This window comes from Poecilia reticulata, chromosome 1 (assembly GCF_904066995.2).
Source record: "Poecilia reticulata chromosome 1, P_reticulata-male-v2, whole genome shotgun sequence".
Taxonomy (NCBI): domain Eukaryota; kingdom Metazoa; phylum Chordata; class Actinopteri; order Cyprinodontiformes; family Poeciliidae; genus Poecilia; species Poecilia reticulata.
The window spans coordinates 26024711-26047474 of record NC_088830.1 but is presented as its reverse complement, the minus strand read 5'-3'; the positions used below and the strand labels follow the sequence as shown (position 1 = coordinate 26047474).

The 22764-nt window shown below is 37.9% G+C and overlaps 1 protein-coding gene across 5 annotated transcripts in view; it reads right to left on the bottom strand.

The window, feature by feature from the left end:
- LOC103469703 (inactive rhomboid protein 2) overlaps window positions 1-22764 on the bottom strand; it is a 54481-nt gene that overhangs the window by 8125 nt on the left and 23592 nt on the right. For 2 of the 5 annotated variants that reach the window (XR_014088699.1, XM_017304256.2), the window contains exons 2-17: window positions 13381-13530; window positions 10693-10844; window positions 9429-9612; window positions 8514-8732; window positions 7366-7497; window positions 7170-7270; window positions 6029-6241; window positions 5145-5256; window positions 4954-5028; window positions 3823-3984; window positions 2890-2969; window positions 2738-2801; window positions 2532-2626; window positions 2058-2133; window positions 1783-1883; window positions 622-775 (exon numbers count right to left, since the gene is read on the bottom strand). Coding sequence is in view for 4 of the 5 variants with exons in the window: in XM_017304256.2 (XP_017159745.1) it covers window positions 622-775; window positions 1783-1883; window positions 2058-2133; window positions 2532-2626; window positions 2738-2801; window positions 2890-2969; window positions 3823-3984; window positions 4954-5028; window positions 5145-5256; window positions 6029-6241; window positions 7170-7270; window positions 7366-7497; window positions 8514-8732; window positions 9429-9612; window positions 10693-10844; window positions 13381-13518 (2058 nt within the window). In the remaining variant the exon portion in view is untranslated. The other 3 variants (XM_081610203.1, XM_081610208.1, XM_017304297.2) reach the window with 3 other exon arrangements.

Sequence of the window (22764 nt, the reverse complement as noted above, 5' to 3'; positions counted from 1 at the left end):
CATGTAGTTTCATCATGAACGTCGTAATGAGTTAATCCAAGTGATTACAGGACGTAACTAACAAACCTTTTGACACCAAACAGCACAAGCAAATCTCTCAGAATATCTCAAAGTGATATTGCAAAAAACATAAGGAAAGGAGCAAATGTGACTGTTTAACGTCAAATTTCTTCAATTTGAATTCTTCAAGAGACATCGTGAAACAGGAAGTTCAATTACAATTGATCGGATTTTCTTTTTTTTACATTTTGCCGCTAGGATGAGATGGTTTCAACAAAATTGGTTTATTTTGCAAAGGAAACACTTTTTATGCATCACACAAGTCACATGACCAGCAGCCGAATGCTGCCACTGCGGCAAGCCATGAAGAAGAAGCTGACGGGAAGTAGTGGGAGACTGATGGCGCTGCATGTTTTTTAACTAATTATCATGTGAACAAACTTATTCACACTTGATTTTAATTGCGTTTCTTATTCATTAAAAACGCCACAATAATTGTGTTTATGCAACATTAGTGGAACATCAACAAAGTTTTGCACACGTTTGTAATGGAAACGCAGCTGCTGATGCGTTTTTACCGTCAGGTTTGTGTGACCACATGAATTCACACGGAGGGCTCACCTCGGCTCTGTAGGGGAGGAACAAGGCAGAGGCCAGGTTTCCGGTGATGCCACTGAAGATGTAGATGATGGAGATGCGGGCCCAACCTGCCAGCTTCTCCAGGTCTCTGAGTACAGTCATCTGGAACACCACGGACACGACACAGTGAAAGAGCCTGAACACACACATACACACACACAGAGGAATCTGTTAGAAAGAAAGTGTGCTGTGCTTGCTCAAATCACTCAAATCACTAAGCTCTTTTGCTCCGTTTGTTCAAATTAAAATGGGTAAACGTGAACGTGAGGGATTTCCCTTGTGCTCTGAGTATTATGGAGCTCATGTGAGTGAACTGCTCACCTCTTTAATTCGGCCAGAGTCCAGAAATATCCTCAATATTTAAGTAGAAGGATTATCTGTAGGAAATGACTCAAAAGTCTCGTCTTGTTTGTAAAACACATGATAAGGTGAGACGATTCATTCTAAATTCAAAAGGTTCTTTAAAAGGTGACATATTATGCTTCCTTTAACAGATTAGGATCACTTCATGGGTTTTACAAAACATGTTCCAGCTAATGAGATTTTAGTCTGATCAGTTCTGCCTATTTTGAGCCTCTTGTCACTTTAAATTCAATTAGCTGATGCTGACCACGCCTCCAACTCAACGTTTACACTCGCATGTGAAAATGGCTGCAAATAAATGCGCACATATGCAACTATACATCTTTGAAAAGCACAAGTGGAGCCTCCTGCACAACCAACAAGAATGCAGCAAGTAGTTTCTGGATGGAAAGTGAACAACAGCCATTGTACAGCGCATACAGCGGTAAAACCAGCTGAAGAAACATGGTGGAGCCCCACTTTGGTTGCTAAGTAACGGGCTGGAATTTGTTATGGTTGCTAGGTAACAGTGCACTGATGATTTATGACTTTACATTCTGGAGGTTTTTTCTGGAGCTCATTTTTCAGTCACCAAAAATCGTTAACTTATTGCCAAAAACCAGATGGGTGGTGGTGTTTTTTTTTTTTTTGGGTTGTTTTTAGAAGCAATAGATTCACAAAAGGAAGTATAACAGACATTCAAAATGTGAATTTTGCATAGTATGTCCCGGTTTAGCTTCCATAAATCAAACAAGTCGTTTTATTTTGCGAGAGGTCGTCGGTGGTCTGCTTGATTCGCACCCAGCATGGAGGAAGAGGGAAAGCCACAGCCGGTAGAACTGATCGGGAACGTCTGGATTCAGAAAGGGCAGCAAACCGCAGACATCAGCCAGACAGTGGACCTGCGACAGAGCAGTGATCAGAAACAAAACTATCACACAGAGAAACAGGCCACACACACACACACACACACACACACGCACACACACACACACACACACACACACACACACACACACACACACACACACACACACACACACACACACACACACACACACACACACACAAAGTACCTGTGAGCAGAGCGTGGCCTCCTCATGGAAGTAACCATGCATGAAAGTGCAGTACTCTCTGGTTGTGATCTCACATCTACAGCAGGGACGGACAAAACGTAGAGGTGCACAAAAAACACAGTTTGGTATATTTTCACACATTAAAAATGGCCACCATAGACTGGAGATCTGTTTTGATTTTATTTAATTAACAAACGATAAGCAAGGAAATAAATGGATGTATGGATGAAACCACTTGTAAAGAGTCAATGCTGTTAATTATTTTTATAAGACTGTGCAGATATTTGAGAATAAACAAGGTTTAAATCACTTTGGAGCAGTTTTGAACGATTAATCATGATTGATTGATTATTCAAATAATCGTCAACTAACTTAGTAATCAATTAGTCATTAACTGGAGCACACAGACCTAAAAAAAGGCCATTTGCTGAAAGAACAACACAGTCAGAGCAGAAATCAAGCCAAAATTCCCACCTGCCCTTAGTGCTTATGCAGCAGGGTCGACCTTTAATGGTGCAGTCCATGTGTTTGAGGCCTGTGCTGTTGAACTTTCTGGGATGGGTGCAGACCTGCCAAAGGAAATTATCAGACGTTTAATATTTCCTCTGAAACCCTTAAAGAACTTTACTTTAAATTAAACAGGGTGAGGCCATTTCATAACTATCGGTGCGTTTGCTCACCGGCCACCTGGTGATGTCCTCTGGCCATACGTGAGGAAAAGACGAGGCCGGCTCCTCGCACAATCTTATCAACGCAACAGATGAGATTTTCAGTCAACCAGCATTTCGTGTTTTTATACGTCAGTCGCAGCGGAAACATTTTCTGCCCTCACCTGGGATCCTGATGGCAGACGGCTCCAGAAGACCGGTCCGTAGTGCCATTATTCCGCTTCGTGAAGGTGGCCAGCGTCTCCTGCATGAAATGATTCAAACGTTTAACTACTACAGAGTTTTCAACTCTTCACAGGATAAAACTCTAAAAAATTTACACACTGTGGAAAGTGACAAACAGCAACTTTGGTGCAATTTGTTGGCTTTATCTTGCATGACGGAGCAACATAACGTGGTGCTCATATTGCTTTTGAGATTTTGTACAAGAAAATCTAAAAATATTGCATTAGGATTTAGAATCTTTAACTCTGACACCCCAAAATAAAATCTAGAGCAATTAATTTCCTTCAAATATATTTGGCTGCAACTTGCGATTATTATTGGAGTAAAAAAAAAAATTTACAAAAATAAAAAATTAACTGAACCACATTGAAAACCTGTTTTTTTCACCAAATACTGATTTCTGAACTCTTCTTAAGTTAAAACATTAGTTTTGTTGTTTCAAAATGAATATAAACTTATTTTCTTTGCATTATTCGAGGTCTGAAAGCACTGCATCTTCTTTGTTATTTCAACCATTTCTCATTTTCTGCAAATAAATACTACATTTTTGCTCGGAGTTTCAGAGACATGTTGTCAGTAGTTCATAGAATAAAAACAACAAAGTTCATTTTACTCAAACATAAACCTATAAAAAGTAAAATCAGAGAAACTGATCATACTAAGTGGTCTCTTATTTTTTTTCCAGATCTGTATATGTAACACAGAATACCTTAAAACTATAACTGTCCAGTAATTTACCAACTGAAATAAAATAATTTCTGCTAGTTGCACCACCTGATCTACCACATGTGGTAATTTGATGAAGGTAAATCAGTGTTTCAGATCAGAGCATCACAGCAGAGAAACTGTGTGGAAAATGTTGAATAAAATACCGAGCAGTCGGCCCTGAGCGTCTGCACGCATCCAGAGTTATCATTCTGAATGCAACATCCAGATTCCCTTTCCAGATCTTTGTCTTTCTGGATCATCCGGACTATCTGTTTGTCCTGCCGCATGCAGGGCGAGAACTTTGCCCCCAGGTGGATTAGATCGTCCTGGAAGACAAAACGAAACATCGTAAAGTTCAATAAATGAAGAAACTCAGAGATTTACTATGTAGACTCATAGACTATGTATGAGTCTACATAGTAAATCCAGATGTTTGGCTGAAATCAGATTTTTGTTTTTTTGCGTGGCTGTTCATAACTTTCAATTCAATGCAATCACAATCAGATTTCTGTGTGAGTGGTTTGCATCCCCAAAGCGTTCAGGAGAAAAACTTCACACAGAACCAAACTGTTTACTAAAGTAATAATGGATGAAGCCGATTATGGATCAATATCGACATTTATTCAGCTGAGGGAGCCGATAGTGTCGTCACAAGATCATAACAAAAAGAAAGCTAATAAAAGGAAAGCACAACTACTACAGCAATGATCTTTCTTGGAGAATTGATAAGAATTGATTAATTATAATTTACGTCTACAGTTAGAATGATTTATGAAGCATTTCTCACCCCAATGACAAAAGTTCAGACTGCAGATGCTTTGAAAAAAGTCAGATGTGTATCCAATTTAATTAACATTATAAGCAACACAAACAGATATTATTTTTATGGAGGAAAAGATGGAAATTATGCCTTTCAGATTGTCGTGAAAAGTAGGATTTGGGTAGCATTTGCCAGTTGTGTGAAAATAAAAAACATCCCCAGCTGCTGTAGCAATAAACAAATATTCTTAGCAACATCACTAGTTTTTAGCAGAACATTAGAAAAATGCAGAACTCAGGAGACAAAACCAAACCACTATTTTAACATTGTTTTCTCAGCTTTGAGGGAAAACATGGTGAGAAATGATCATGTGGAAACCTGCGTTAGAACAAAAATATCTCATTTAACAGTGACTACATCACACTGGACAGGAAAGTTATCTCAGGCAGCGGATGCTCGTATTTTAATAACTGTAAAGATCAAATGCATCCTGGGTGTGGAGTGAAAACCATGCACAGTAAAGCAGCGGACTCACGGAGCTCGGTCCGATCCAGAAGTTCTCCTGTTGGATAAACTTCACGCTTTCATAAATGCCTTTGTTCTTCAGCACCTGTAGAGGGCGACAGAGTGCCACAATTAGCCAGAATAAAGGTTTTTATTGCACTGAATAACGTTTTAAAGCACAGCTTACTCCCAGTGGTTTGGAGAAAAAGAAAATTCACTCACTAGTTCAGTTTTGGAGCGCTGTGAAAACCCCACAGGGGCAAAACCATACGTGCAGCAGGCCAGCAGAGTGATAATAACATGGACAAATGTTATCCAGTAGGTAAAGTAGGGCCTGGAAATACATGACAGCAAGTCTCAAATCACTTAAAGGCAACTGAAAGAGATTAAAATGGTGAAAATTGTAGTTTCAGTCATTTTAAATGTCACATTACAGAAGGAAATTACAACAAACCAGCAAAGAACTAATGTTATTTAATAATCTCTGCAAAATTCAGATTTTATCAAGTTAGGTTTCTCTCTCTAAGCTCTAAAAATGTTGATTAATTAGTTGGAAGATATGCAAAAAGAAATACCTAAATAAAGATATATGATTATAGTGCCATAATTTCACACTGAAAAATCAAACATTTAGTTTGATGAGACAATAAATCCTGATTTAGAAAACGGTTTTAAAATAAACACCAGTTGCACATCTACGGCAGCTAAAATAAATAAAACACATTTTATTTAATTTAAGTACATTACAACTTCTAGGAACTTATAATTGTTGACTATTTGTTTCTTTGGGGTATAATTATGATGTGACACAAGAATTGGTTATTTTCTAACCATTTCCAGTGAATCAGATGTTGAGGAAGCTGAAGTAGACGGTGCACCAAATAGACAAATCCATCTTTTTCCAAGGCCTTAGCTTTATTTGTGTTGTTTTTTTAAACAAATTGTTTAAAATGTTTCTACCTTCCAGTATCAGATTCTGCTGCTGCAGTAAAATCTAATTTATTTTACTAGCATTGCTAACAAAACAGTCTAAGTTTGTGTCAGTAAACTGATTCTCGTGTGCAGATAATCATTTGGTTTGCAGTAACTCTGCGTGGTCTTCTGACCTGTGGCTGTGGAAATCCTCCAGCTGCTTCTGGACATTGCTGCTAAGACTGCGTCGGTAGTTTCGGTTCAACCATTTGCCCACCACTCCCATGCCGTAGTCACGCTTCTTTTTGTCAAACGCAAAATGCTTCACCTGGGAAGCGATGCGGCGGCCGCGAGGCGGGAGACCCTTTTCAGGCGCTGCGATGGGGGTCTTCACAGAGACGTCCTTACTGCAAACAGGCAGAGAAAATACTCAGATTAAAACACTGAAGGACTTGGCTTTTATTTGTGTAAAATTTCGAAAAGGAACTGCATGTTTTTTGCACGTTAAACTGCAACCACCTTTAAAAATTACCGGTACTGTAATTTGTATCCATCTCTCTAACCTTTAGCTCAAGGAAGTGACTGAGTTGTCACCTCTCTGATCTGTTTTCAATCAGGTTACGTCAGCATTTAGACGCCAGAACTCATTTTCAGTGAAAGCTTCTCACAATTGGAATAAAATACCAGCCAGTGTAAAAACGTACAAGTCTTTAAAAATAATAATAATTTTCTACAACGCTACAAATATCCAAGTACCACACTGGACCCTTTTCCTATTTCTCTTCTTTCTCTCTGTTATTGTCTTTCCTTTACACCCATTTCTGACACCTATATTTGTTATATATCACAATAATAAAAAAAAATAATATTAATAATGTCTACTACCTTAAAAGTATTGGCTCCTAGATAATCAAATATGCAGGAACTGGTCATATGATTCTTAATTTTATTTATTTTTTTATGTATTGTGGTGAACTTTTGTGACTTTTGTAACTTGATACATTTCTTTTAGAAAAAAAAATGCTTTTTACTTATTATTATTCCTCCTTTCTTTAAGAAGCATGTCAAGTTGTCTGTGCAATATATTGTAGGCTTAGAATCCAAACTTTCAGAGTCTGTAAATAACTCAAAACAAATTGGTTTTATTGAGGCATGTCACATTTACAAAACAGCCCCATCCTTCTTCTTAGGAGGAACAAAGACTGTGAGACTCAGATTTTAATTTCAGCTTGTGTCTATTAAGATGCTGTGTTTTTACGGGGGTAATTTCAGGTAAGTCGTCCTCGGCCTGAGAAGGTTTGGTTTAGATTTCGTTGGATTTGGCTGCTAACTCACAGGCTGGGGAACTTCTTTGTGGATGCGGGAGAGGCCGACATGGGAGGTGATTCAAACACGTCGTCCGCCATGGAGTACATCTCAGCATCAACCTGCACGTCCTGGACCGCAGGGCGAGAAAAGATCAGACAAGAAGCTACAAAGCCGACTCCAGAAACTGATGGCAAACGGAGTGTTTGGGACGGCCGCTGCTGACCTTGCTGAAGAAAAGCGATGCGGAGGTGGTGTCTGCTGAATCCACAGTGTCCTCGTCCATCCAGTTGTTCTGGATGAAGCTCCTCCTGGGGAAGCCGCGCGTGCCGTGCGAATCCGCCAAGCCGCTGCGACCCTGAAGAGGAAAAACGCCACGAAACGAGTCGGATGATGCACAACGGGCTGGTGCAAACTTTTCTAGATGATAAACTGACCCAGAAATTAATGCGATAAATAATAATATTGTCATTTTGAGACCATTTTCAAGTAAAATAATGTTAAAGGCAAAACAACACACACAAAAGAAGAAAAAAAAAAATCAAACTTTAGTTTCTAAAGACCACCTAACTCTGGAACTGGGAGACATTTTAAAACATCCAAAATAAATAATCGAAACAATAATAAAAAAAAAAGGATTATGACGTTACTGTAAACACAATTACCTTTTAAAAAATATTATTGATTAGGCTCAGACAGAAAAAAGGCAAAGCAAAAGAAAAAGTACAAAGTTACAACTAGTGTTTCTCCTGCTTGCAAGGAGGAAAACAAACAATTATGCACTGAAAAAAAAGAGAATGAAAAGCCAACTTTTTAAAAAATGTGTTAATTTGCTACATGTAAACAAATTATTATTTAATCGTGTATTTACTTGGATAAACTAAATTTGATTACTTGCAATAAATGTACTTTTTAAAAATATAAGTTGGATCACCTGTTTTCTTTTTTTAGTGTGCAAATTAAAATGATCAAGTTCCTTTAAATTTATTGGCTCAATGAAATATGATTAATTGATTTTTCCCAGTTGTTTATTATGCAATTTTAAAAGTAAAGTCATGTGAAAAATGAGTTTAGAAGTCAAGCAAGAACAAAGAAAACAAAGACGAATGATGAAAGACTGTTCACGGTTTTTTAAAATTTATTATTTAACTTGTAACAAGACATTTTTTCCATGTAAATAGTTCATTTAAATGCCAACAGAACCAGAACTTTTTCATCAATACTAAAGAATTATTTACTTAAAGCAAGCATCTATATCTTGTGAAATATTACACTTAAGTAAGTTTGTCTAATTTCAAGTGTAATAATTTATTTGCACTAGAAATTAGACCAGAATCAGTTGGTAGGATGTTGTGTTTTTGCAGTGCGGCTCACCCTCAGCAGGTTGGATGCGGCTCGGATGCTCATGCGGGCGACGGACTCCCTCTTGCGCCTGGGCAGGCGGCTGTAGCCGGAGCGCTGGCTGGTGAAGGAGCTCAGAGAGGTGACCCCCGGCGTGAAGGGGCCGCCGTGGACCGTGTGGGGCGTTTTGGGTAAACTGTCCATCTCGTCTGGGTACCGGAAAGCTCTGCCTCGGGCCAGGGGGTCCACAATCTGATTTAAACACAGATGAAGAAGTAAGGCTGCAGCTAATGATTGTTTTATTCATCAATTATTCTGATGATTAGTCAAATTTAAAAAATGGCACATTCTGCAGATTTTTCATTTAATCACTTAAACTAATTTTATACAATATTAGAAATACATTCAAAAGGTACAAATCAATTATTCATTTCCTCTTAAATAAGAAAATAAACATTATATTGGCTAAAATGCTATATAATAGAATTCCTCTAGTGAACATTTGATCGTTTGTAGGTGAAGAAATACAAATACCTCTAAAATCAATTACTTCTGTTTGACTAACATCAATACATTGTTTGGTTAATCTGTTGATTATTGTTTTGAATTATTAAACTATTATTGAACAGCAAAAAGTGCTCAATAAGAGATTATTTTTTATTAAATTTGACTTTTTAGTTTGAGGAGTTTTGGGTAGAACATGCAGAATAAGAAGGCTTATTCCTTTATTTTAAATGCAAAATGTGATTTTTTTTCTTCACAGTTTTCACAAAATTACTGCTTAAATAGGATTTTTTTTTGCAATTAATTGGTTAGTTATTTCAAGAATAGATTCACTATTATTAATCAGATTAAATGTTTCATCCCTATAGAAAAGGGAGTCCTTTGGTGTAAACTCTCATCCCAATCGAGGTTACGTCGAGTCACACTGCAACAGCAGTAGCCTACCTTCGGCAGCCTGCTGGTGGCTGGTGAGTCTGGGTTCTGGTCCAAGGTGGACGCCGTCTCTGGTTCCCGATACTGGGCCTTTAGCTTGCCGTAGCGCTGGCTGCAGTGGCGCAGGCTCTTCCTGTGCCACAGCTGCTGCTTCGTCTCACAGTCTTCACCAACGCCGAACCACTCGGCCGCATTTCTGAAGGTCACAGGTGCAATAAATACAGACACTTAATAATGCCGTATGCCTGCTTGAGATTATAAAACCTTATAATATTCCAAGACATTACAGTGGATTAAGCAATCTTTAAAATATTGACCCTTTGCGTAACGCTCTCCAGAACTCCGCCCACTCCGCCATGACGGATGCCAAAACAGCCAATGCACTCCTTTAAAGCTAGTCTGAAAACAGACGTCTGTAACTTAATATTGCTTTTATTTAGTTAATTTCACTTTAAAAATGGTCACAGGATGCTGCGTGGTCGGCTGTACAGAGGATAGAAACCAAACCTGTTATTTTACTTTATAATATCTAATGAGGAAAGATGAGGCGGCGATGGATAGCAGCTGTTAATCATAACGACTGGCAGTTAAAGCTTTTTACAAGGTAAGAAAATTAACTTTCATATACTTTAGAAGTAAGCATGATTAGAACGTTATCAAACATTGCATTATGGAGAAGGTACACATCTGATGTATGGTGCAGGATTGTAACCATGGAGACAGTGCCGCACCGTCTTGTAGCCTAGCATGTATGGAAAAAAACTGGTTAGCATCTCGTCTTTTGTACGTTTTTAATGCTGCGCCGGTGTAAAGGGGAGACGCTGTTTATGACATAGTGATAAAAATCATGTGGTGTGAATTCAGGCAAAGTCAGTAATTTGATCAACTCTTCAGGAGGGAGGAGGTACGGGTCGGTTTCTAAGCTAGCCGTTTTGTAAACACCGCCGTCTATGAGCCCCAACCAGGTGTTGGACAAATTAGTTCGACTCCAACAAGAATAAACTGGCAAAAACAACTTGGGAAAACATTTTCAGTTGCTCAGTTCAATATTCCCGACGTCCGTCATGGCACCTCAAATGATTTAGTGACATAGTTGCAAATGGTCAATAACGGCTGCGTTTTGTTTCTGCAATATTTGTAAAAACATTAAGCATCACACAACACCCAGGTTTTTAAACATTTACCAGCAGCAGCAGCGGCGGCAGCAGCAGCAGCGGCAGGAGCAGCAGCGGCGGCGGCAGCAGCAGCAGCAGCAGCAGCGGCAGCAGCAGCTTACCTTCGGATGCTTTGTGAAAGGGACGTTTGTCTTCCAAACTTCGACCTTCTGTCTCTGGCTGAGAAGTCGCCATCGTCGCCTCCAGCGAAGCTGTCGGAGGTCGAACCAGGACCCCGGTTGCTCACACTCTTTTTCAGCGACGGTCTGAGAGGCTGAGCAAAACAAAGCAGAAATGAGGCAATGAAAGGTCATCACAGGTTGAATGTTTCCTTCCTAAAAATACACAAGAAGCTGAGTTGAGTCCAGGGAAATTAACAAAAGTTTAATGCATCAGACCGTAGCACAAATTGAAAATTGTCATTTTTACAAAAGCAGATGATATATTTCACCTTGTCATTATTAAATAAAATTAAGCTAAAATATACAAGTAAAAAAATTAAACGTTGGGCTTCATTCCTTTCTATGATATTGAAACACAAAGAAGGATGAACACATGAATCAAGAGCTAACATACAGTAACAGGGCAAAGTTAAATCTTCTAAAAATTATAAAATACTTTATTAATCCCCAGGAGAAATTAAATATTGTAACTCATTAATTCTTCAGAGTTACTGCAGATGCTGATGGCTGCTGGCAGGAAATATCTCCTGTAGCAGTCTGCAGTACAGCGACTCTGAAGACGCCTCTGACTGAAGATACGCCGTCTTCCCAAGACAGTGTCATGAAGAGGATGTTCAGGGTTGTGAATAATTTTCCTGTCCACACAGAGGCTTATAGTCCAATCAGTTTCTTCAAAACAAACTACAATAGATGCAACGCAGCGAATCGTTTGCAATCGACAAGCTGGTGGGAGTTGAGGGTGGAGTGGGTGGATGTGTAACAGTTCGAGGCTCATGCATGTGTTCACACTACATCTACATCTTAATTGCTCTACTTTAGGAAGTAGTTAAACTGCAGCTTCCTCGACTGAAGCCTGATCCACTGCCTGCTCGTTGTGTGTGTGTGTGGAGCCCAGAGGGGAAAATGAGCCGTTTTGGGCTCATTAACCACCAGACGGCTTTAAAATATGTCCCTTTGGCTGAGCACAACACAAATGAAGGTAGGAGAAGCATAAAATGTAACTTGATTAAGTTTTAATCCTTCTTTCTGTTCTGCTGAACCAGCAGGCTCCCAAGCTGGCATCCAATGAGACTTTTGTGCAGGTAAAAACAGCGACATTGTTTTATTTTGTGTCTTTCGTCCTGGAGCCACTGGACGTTTGGTACCAACCGTGCTTCAGTTCATGTTTGATAACTGATTGATTGGATGATTACCCGACTGGGGAACATTTTGAACTTGTAAAGTTTTTTTATTTTGGACCAAAATAAAAAGGTTAAGGTTTCTGCTGCAGAGTGTAGGAGGAGCTTTATTTCTCAAACTTAGATTTGTGCCTCTGGTTTGCTCAGAATTAATACTTATCTAATTCATTGTTAATTAAATTAATTATTTATCCTTTTTTTATTGTAAAAAGCCAAGTCTTTGGTTCTGCTGTAAAGGCCTTTCTGTGTAGATCCAGCAGATCCGAGCCACAAATGGCTTTTTGGACTTTTGACTAAAAATTATAAACAACCAACTAATGCTTTAAAAATTAGATATAACAACAAATGCAGCTTGGCAGTTTTTCAAGCTTTATCCTTGAATAATTTTTATCAAAATTTCACAACAGAATGTCAGTAAAAGTATCAATATTTATTTATTTTTTCTCATTTTGAAAACAATGTGGATATTTCCTCACAAATATCAACATCCCTTGGAAGAAAATGTATCCGTCCTCTTTTTGCGAGTTTTATGTTTTTCTTTATTTTATGGCTCAACAACAAATCAATAACAATATCTATCGTGATAGATGTGATCAATAGAAAATATGTTTGATAGAATATTCAATATGGAATATATACTCAGATCCAGAACCACAAAGCATTCTGGGGGATGTAGGCAGAGGAAAGACTTTAGCCGCTCAACCTCTCAAGGCTAGCTAAATAAAGTTGGTGGAATCAACTAACTCACTCACTCTTCGGTTACCTAGCAACTCACTCACTCTCCGGTTACCTAGCAACTCACTCACTCTCCGGTTACCTAGCAACTCACTCACTCTCCGGTTGCCTAGCAACAATGTTTCTCCACCGTGCCTCATAACTGCTTGAAAAATAAATCCACAGCATGGAGTGAAAACTGTGGAATAAAGAGGAAATATCACACCACCAGTTTTACAGCATTTCAGATATTTAAAACAAATAACAAAATAAATCTATAATTATCAATATCGACCAATATGAAACATTTATGTTGCAATTTTTTTTTCAGCCATATTGTCCAGCCTTACTTAAAACCGAAATAAAATGGTTCTTTAAAAACAGACTTCCTATAGTAGATATATATTTTTTTAAGTTATGAAACACTTGTGGCTCTAAACAAGTTTTATTTAGCTGAGCAGTGGGAAAATATGACTTTTTGGATGGAAAAAGTTACAGAACCTTGACCCAGCATATATTGGTTTATCTTGATGTTCTCACTTTCTTCCATAATTTAAACACATGGTGCAGGTTGAGTTTGTGGTCCTGTATAAACTGGTGGGATTTCCAGGCTGGAACCACTGGATTAACCCAACTAAGCAACAGAAATTCCTCTGTTTTCAATATGGTGAGTCTCAAACATTAAACATTAGAGGCTGGAGAGAGCGTGTAATGATGAATTAATGCTTCTGCCTACCTGTCTGGCAGAATCAGCGGCCATGGTGTCGCTGGGCGGAGGAATGGCTATCGTAAGGCTGGGAGGCTTCTTGCTCTTCAGACGACTGTCTCCTTGTCCTCCGTATGGAGGCGGCTCGCCCCCTACCTGAGAATCCATGCTGTCAAAGTGCTGAAAATAGAGAAATGGTAAAAAAAAAAGTTAACTTTTTTTTACTGCAAGACATAGCAAGGTCAGGACAATATAGAAAATATTGCTAAAAGGAACCAAAATTACGAAAGAAGCACCATGTGAATGTGTGTTACAAAAAAAACGAGTAAATATCTCAGATTATTCAGAACCTATTTATATACTGTATATTTTATTGTGTATTTGATAACAAGAAACAAAGATGAAACAGTAAAAACAATAAAATGAGGAAAAAAGATATCAAACTACTGAATCAAAACAAATACAATATTTAAAAATTGGTACATTTCTGGTTCATCCTCTTAAGCCTTGAAACGAATATTTTAATTCCAGTTATGGTCTTAAAATATATAAAAATAAAGACAGAAAAACAGAAATGAGCCAAACTGAGTTCACACAGGAGTCAGAATGGAAAATGTTAAAAAATAAATAAAAACAGAGCAATATTATGGAGGATAAACTATGTAATGGTAAAGAATGCAGACTTTATTTGGTCTTAGAAGTACAACTCAAAATTAAACTGAATTATGTAGCAATAAAATGTGTTAAACTGTGTGCAAGTCAAATGGCAGAAATTAATATTTTTCTACATTAAATGTTTTTATACTGCAAGCAGTCGTCTTATTTACTGCCTGTAATAATTATTCATTAGTCAAAGTTTATTTTTCCAGATCCATAACACAGCAGAGACCCTCAGGATCAACAACCGGTCAGGCTTTTCCTGGATGATACCATCCACCAGTTTTCTCTGGAGTCTGAATTCAAATCTTAATCTTAGGTTATTTCATTTTTTCTTCCAAGGACAATAAAATAAAAGTGAAGAAAGTGGTGCAGTTTGTTTGAAAGCAAGTTCAGAATCCAACAGAAAATGAAGAATATACAAGATTAGCTCCACTTACGCATCACAGCATTTGCCTTAAATATTTATCAGACTTTTATTGAACCAAAAACAAACACATACGAGTCTATTCTGTGGATTGAGTTTTTAGTTTTTATGCATTTAATAAGCTTTACAAGTCAAAGTATCATAAAAGTGAAGACAAAAATGTAATTTAGGGTGCATCATTGATCGGAATTTAATCCAGATTTTGGTTGATCGGTGATCAGTTGACACATGTAAAACCGACGCGCTCTACATCTGCAAACGTCTAAAAATCAGCTGCTGTCCCCTTTTGCTTTGCTGTGAGAGACAAATGCCGAGTCGGCAGGTCGGGCTTTTTAAAGATCGGCGATCGGCCTGAAAACGTCAATCGGTGAACTGTAGATTAAATGGATTTAAATAACCAGTTTCCTGCAGGATATTTCCTGGTTATTTAAATAACCAGTTTCCTGGTGGATATTTCCTGGTTATTTAAATAACCAGTTTCCTGCTGGATATTTCCTGTTGAAGCCACTGTTGATGATTAATCAGCAGTGGTTTTGACAGGAAATATCCAAATGTACCGAATTGAGTAACAAAATCCTACTGAAGGAAGTACCACACCAAAAAAAATCCCTTACTCAGCTTCAGCTGCTTAAGCAATTTAAGAGGAATTGCTTCGACGGCTCAAGAGCAGAATCAAAACAAACTTACATATTTCAGCACGCCCAGCACGTGAACCACCAGCCAGTCTATTCCTGCAGCTCAGATTGCATCGTCATGGTAACAAATAAAATATTTTAAGTGAAAGCAAAGCCAACGTGAACCCACCAAATCACAAGCCTTGCTAAGAAGCCCATTGTGGTCCCGAGTCGACGGCCTTCAGAGCTGCGGTTTCAGAAATCAATGCGCCGGCCTGCAGGCCTGCATGCGACAGGAACGACAGCAGCGCAGAAATCTGAGCCCGGCTCGGATCGCCTGGATGCCATTACGGAGCGGAGGAATGGCTACACGCCCTGACATTTACTATGACCCATGACTCAAAAACTACAGTTCACACAAGGGCAGTCGGGCACATTTTTATTATTGCAACCATTTTTTAATTTATTTTTTCCAGCATTAAATAATTTAAGGTTTAGGCAGAGCTGATTGAGTCCTCTTCAGGCAGACAGGAGGTTACGGGAAATCCAGCCTGCGGTTTGGGGGGAGGCAGCAACCCGCCCACTTAGATAATGAAATAGAAGGAATTTGGCTAATGGACAGAGCGCTCGAGTGGCAGAGAGAGACTGCTGCTGCTGCTGAGCGCAATTTATCAATGCAGACACTAGACAGGCTGCTGGTAGCATCCATGGAGGAAAGTTTATGCTTCTGTAATGCAGACGGTGTTCTCCCAGGGCAATACGGCAAAAAATAACAAAGAACCAAAGATCTGAAGCTGAAGATTATTTCTGCATATTTAAGAGTGTAAAAAGGATCATTACACATAGGTGCTTTATCCAAGAAATCCATACAATAAAATTGATTGACTGAAAATGTTGGGTTTTAAAATAGAAGTAAAATTGATCTTTGAACATTTTTACAGAAATTGCTTTTTTACAACTGTGCATTTGTACAGTTTAACCAGTGAAACCAATCCAGATACTTTTATTATCCAGAACCACATGTGGCTCAATTAAATGTAAAAATATTTAATCGATCCCCTCCTTCTCTTCTGATTATACATGCAAGAAAAAATATGTTATTTTAGAAGTTTTTTTCCCATATTTTTCTTTTTACAAAGTCTGCATCTAATATCTGCCCTGGCTTATAAAAGTCACTAGCATCAAACTCGGCTTCCCATCTTCATTTTCCACGTTGACAGAAAAGGATCACCTTATTCTACAAAACTTTTTTTTCCTCTTTTTTAAAAGAGCATTCATTTTGTTCTAAAACCTAAAAATAGAAATTGATGTGTTTTTTTTTAGCTTTCATAATAAAAAAAGTATATTTTTTTGTGGCTGTAGGTAAGTTTCATTTTGCAGCAGAAGGGGGCAAAGGTGGCTCATTGAATGGAAAAGGTTGGTGACCTCTAGTTAAGATAAACTCGTAACTTTAAGCAATTAAAATATTTACAGTGAGCATTTTGTCTGAGACCAAAACACTCCAATTCGTCTCCCTCTTGCCCTTAAGAAACAATATAATTATAGGAAAAATACTATAAATAAGGTCATATTTAACAACCATTTAGTGAAGTCTCCTATATGTTTATTCATTCTCTACATCTATATTTTTCAGTTCTGTCATTCCAGTTTCAGGAACTGTGACTTTGTTTCTCTTCCAGGAAGAGTTTTGCAACTGGCAGACCAAAGAGGTTACAAGGGCAGACCCAAACGGGAACTCGGTCTCAGTTTCTGTGTAGAAACCATTGAAATTACGAATTCATGAGTGAACAAACCTAAAATCACCACATACTTGTTTTCTGATATTTGTATGAAAGCAATGAGATATTAATCCATTAGTTGTAAACATTCAAATGTTGCAGGGTGACATTAAAACCTGCTAACATTTAGCTTAAATTAGCTAACTATGGAAAAAAAACTACAAACATGACCTAAATAATGCAAAATGTAACTATAGTCTACCAATCCAACATCTACTGACCAAAATTATGACTTAGCTGAACAAAAACACACAACAAAAACCTTGAAGCACAACAACCTAATAGTAGAGTGATTAAAGAGTAGCAACTTGTTCTGAACTTGGAGACAGTATAACGTTAGACCTGAAGGTAAGTAGACATTCTCCTAGAACAGGGGTGGGCAGTCAAGTTCTCCAGAGTCCTGCTAACGACCTCATTATTTGAGACAGATGTGTTGAAGTTGAGACACTTCTAAAAGTTGCAGGAGACCGACCCTCGAGGCCTGGAGTTGCCCACCCCTGTCCTAGAAGAATGTCGTCAAGGCAGTTGATCATTTTTCTTTGCATTTCCTGGAACTTGTTCAGATTTAAAATTAGGTCACAAGCCTTTTCTGTAAAGTCCAGAGGTCAGTAGTCTTCAATTGTCTTAAATCCTGAATATTTCTCGTGGCTTTCAAGTGTCATCTTGATGTTGTGATGTTTGGTTTTTTTTTCGGTCATTAGCGATCGGACTGATTATAGAGTGAATTATTGATTCAATTAGAAATGAAAACAAACTCTGTTTATTTGAACTGTTAATGTTATTCACTCTTAAATATAGTTTGATGAAATGGGTCTAGACACATGATCAAAAGTTGGTGGAATCTACTGACTCACTCACTCTTGGTTACCTAGCAACCCACTCATTCTTTGGTTACCTAGCAACAAACTGTTGAGTAACTGCCACAGCAGCAGTTTCAGGTTTCACCACCGTTCCTCATAACTGCTTAAAGTTAAACGACGGCGTAATGAAAACTCTGGATGAGAGAGGAAAGGTCACGCAACCAGTTTGGCAGAACCTCAAATATTTAAAAACAAAAAACAAATCAATTATCGATAACGACTCATATGAACGGCTTATATCGTTCAACCCTAAAATGGAACAACAATCTCCAAAATGAAGAATTCATCCTCAAGGATGAATACATTTTTTTTTTTAGCATTTGTGAGGCCGATTTGATTACACCAAACTATCACCGCTAAAACAAAAACACCCATTTGAACAATTCAAACTTTTAGCATTTTTTTATTCGATAAACAAATAAAACCAAAATATCTCCTCTGACCACATCCGTTTTTCAATTTTAAAGGGTGGATGCTGACTCATCCTTCTCTAGCGGTGACGTCACACAGACCCATGACTGCGTGAAACCAGGTTTCAGTCTCTCCCCGCTGGGACGGGAGGGCCTGACCATGGAAATGTGTCACTGCGTTTCTGTTTATTCCCATCCTCAAGCCAGTATAAAAAGCCTCTATAAAACCTAAAGGAGGACTGGTGATGATTCAGTCAAGAGGTAAGCAAGTCTAAATTAGCACTATAAAACCTAGAGCCACAACCATGCTCCAAGTTTCTACATTACTAAAGACACCAAAACTAATCAAAAATGGAGATACTGACGAGGGCTTTTTGTTCAGACAACAACTCTCTTCCACTCACTGTGTATTTTTAGGATTTTTCACACCTCTGAACCAAGGGAATAGATGAGAGTGAACACTATCCGCCTTCAAAGCGGTAAGGAGCACATTGTTGCTGCTTTCTACAAGGAGGAAAATCAGCAATCCTTTCTGAAGAGCAGCGCTGCGACTGCCAAGTTCAGGCTTTTGTCCTCCTTTCCACTTCAGGCCTTTACTTGGCAGAGAAACTAGATGTGGTCGATCGGAGCTCACAAACTACATAGGTGAAAACAAGCAGTACTGACATTTGTACGCTTACTACAGTGGCTATAGCTGTTCCTGTGAACAAACGCTGAGGACAAAAGATGATGCATTAAACAATCAGCAGGCAGACTGTTATGAATATTCATCATCATCAACAGTCAGACTCATTTGTTCACCGTTTACCTTGATTCCTCAAGCCTGAGTTTTGTGATCAGTTTATCACTAAATCTTTAAATCCGTTCCACAGCATATTGTACTTCCAACAAAGAGGAAGACGTTTGTTGATAACGTCTGCATGCATCTCTCTTTACAGCTGACTCCTATTTCACCAGGTTCGTATAGAGATTCAATCTGAAAGCATCCATGTGTAAAAATCTGTGCTTCCTGCGACATCCGTGCTTTGATGATCAATTTTGCTACGTACACATTAGGACTGTCAGATTTGGCTGAAAAACATTTCACAAAATAAGCGCTTAATATCAGTCGATGCTGATTGATTAGTTTTATTTATTTATATTTTTTGCTTTAAATATCTGAAATATTGCCAAACTGGTGATGTGACCTTTCCAGTTTTATTCACAATTTTCACACCACACCACTTTTTAAAATTATTTTTAAGCATTTACCAGGCATGGTGGCGAAACCTTAAAACTACTGCTGCGTAGGTTACCCAAAAGGCGGTTGCTAGGTAACCACAAGTTACTCAACAGGTTGTTGCTAAGTAACCAAAGAATAAGTTAGTGAGTTGATGCCTCCAACCCTGCTTAGCTCGATGTGAGAAGTTGAGCAGCTACTGTCTATCCTCCGCCTACATCTCCCAGAATTCTGTGCAGTTCTGGGTCATGGTTCAAGGAATATTCTGTACATCACGTGCCTACTGTGATAAATATTGTTACTGGGGTTTTTTTTTAACCCTACTACAAATATGTATCAGTATATTTAAATGCTGGGAACATTTTATTATATTACGGATCTAATGAACATTTTTTTCCGTCTCACAAAATCAGGAAAAAAAGAAAAGCTCACCTTTTTGTGTCATTAAAATATTGCATTCTGAGTTTACTGTTGAGCACATTAGAGCGAAAACAAACAATAAAAATAAATAAATAAATAAAATCAGTTTTGCATTTTTATCTAATAAAGTTTCTCTGACCCCATCTGTTCTTTCCACTTCACCACTGACTGCATTGATACTGAAACTAGTGTACAACCTCTAGATATCTAGATAGATGGGTACTTAGCATAGTCAATATAGCTAGATAGATGGCAAGATGGCTAGCTGTCCATCTAGATAGCTGGACAGACAGCTAGCCATCTAGCCATCTGTATAGCTATTTAGCTAGATGAATAGCCTGATAGTTTGACAGGTATACAGATTGTAAAAAAGGCGAAGTTCACATATTCAGTGGCACTAACCTCAAATGATTCCACAAACATGCAACGTGTTAATTAGTATTAACAAAACTAATGAGACTAAAAAACACAAAATACCACGCTACGATACTAAAAAGCCTAACTGTCCTGGGAACAAAACATGTTCTGAACTCTACCAATACTTTGCTTTGGCAGTGTTGAGATGAAGACATTTCCTGTTATGCTAATGTAAAATAGGATTGGCTGCTATAAATACACCAACATCATACTGATGTCAGCACAGAAAAAAGGTTCCCATTATGACATGGGGCATGTCCTGCCAAAGGTGCAGTACAAAACACACATGCATGTTGACTTCCTGATTTCACAACAGATGGAGGCAGAAGAAACCAGCTGCAGTTTTCAGTCTGACATTATTTTATGTTAAACAAATACATCAGATGAATGCATCAGTGCTTTCCACGCTGCTCTAATCGTCAAATAATCGAAACTGAGGATGCTATACAGTATGATGTGCTGCAACCCTCAGGCGAGGCGTGTCAAGTGTTTTCACACCTTGCAGCAACGGTCATCATCATTTAGGAACCAAGCATAAGTGTTCAAACGTCTAAAAAAAAAAAGAAAAAAAAGTGCCACATTTACCACAAGCTGATTGATGCATTCACAATCTGTCATATTGATTTTCTGATGCACTGTATCAATATTAACAATGCATCTCGACTTATTTAGCAAGTTTGCGTTCATATACCGACTGCCATCACATACCTGTTTAGTTACTCATCACCTTCCACAAACATACAGTCCTGTGTAAGACTGTGCGAGTTTTAGCAATAATATTTAGCTAAAAAGCTCGCACTGGAATGTGTGAGGCAACCTCACAAGTTTGGAAAGATTTGCTTTTGACATCATCAAGAATATCAATGCCATATGAATAACTTTTAAATCCAATTTTACTGTAAACTGTCCTGACACACATGCATACATGCAGCAACACCGATTGCACTCATAATATGAATAATTAATGACAATTCACCACAGAAAGGCTTTTTAAAGGCTTGGATCAGATTTTCAGGGGGCAGAATAGTGGGAAGAAGAGACAGATGACAGGTCCAGTGGTATCAGGAGAAGGTTTCACAATTGTTTTTGTGTTTTACTGTTAAAAAAAGAAAATGGATGTGGATAAATTACAAGCCGACATAGCCATCAGCCAAGCAAATCACTTTCAATATTTGGTAATGGTGAGTGTTATAATTATGTGGCTCAAAATACAAATAAAAATTATGTTTTAACCTACTTGCCTTTATAGAATAAAGTCCAAAGTTTGAGTCATTTTATTTCTGTTAATTTATAGCTCTGTCACTTTTTTCAGCCAAAAATACTTGGCTGGAAATTTGGTTGTTGATGTGGGAAAACATGTATCATTACTGAGACTTTTATGGATTTGGAGAAATAACAGCCTGTCGCCCAACCTAAGAGTTTAATCAGGAAAGAGCAGCTCTTCAGTTCAGAAAACAGCAATCAACTGAAAACTGGTGACAGAGAAAATTATGAATGTGACTAATGAAGCATGGTGCAGATTTATTAACCTTTGCAGTTTGATAAAACGGGATCGATCCAAAAACCCTTAGCAGCACCCTGAGACTTTCTTTAGTTTTATGCAGAATCAAATGACATCTGTCTGCTACATGTAAGTGAAATATTTAAAATGACTTTACAGAACGTTAGTTTGAAGAACCCAAAGTATCCTTTTAACTTCTTACAGTAAATAAACGATTTATCAATCACGAAATACATACATGTGCCTGTCAAAATAAATCAATTAATTGCATTAAGTGCAATAATTTTCATTTGCATGGTTTTATTAATTTTCTTTTTTTTATCTTTCTACCAAAGACTGTGACAAAAGTTTTCATTTTGGTGCTTTGGTCTCAATTAGACATTTTATTTGTCGTTTCTGTTTTGTTTATTTATTTTGGATATTTGAAATGCCTTCCAGTTCCAGTGTTAAATGTTCATTAGAATTTAAAACCAACTGATTTTTGAGAATGCGTCTCAAAACAACTTTATCGTTTAACGTAATATCTTCTGGAACAATTTATCGTCCAGCAAAATTTGTTATTATTACAGGCCTAGAAACACATAATTGTAAATTAGAACTTGTTCCACACAAATATTAAGCTGGATACGATAGATTTATGATAGATAAATATATATTTAATTTAATGCAAAACAAAGTTTACAGAAAAAGTTATGGATTATTATAATTTGTGTTAGTGGTGCTTCGCCTGTTCAAGTATGTCTGTCTAATAAGCTGAAAGATTTCACTGTATCCATGAGTAAAAACAGTAAATGTGACTGAAAATGGTCAGTTTCAAGTTGCTTTTTCTGTTTCTACTTTCCACCACAGCAACAGTCACTGACACAAAATGACTGACGGAATACAAGTATTTGTTTGTCTATTTGTTCATCTTTTTTTTCTTCAAAAATTCAAATAATCTCAATAAAAACCCTCTTGTCTAACAATTGGAGCTTTCAGCGGGACCCCAAGCTGTTAACAGACGGCCAGCAGGGACGGAGTAAGAGAGACGGCCTGCAGGCCGGCAGCCAGAGAAGAAAAACGACCTTTTGACTCAAACGCCCAACCTTTCTGGGACAACCGCGTCAACACG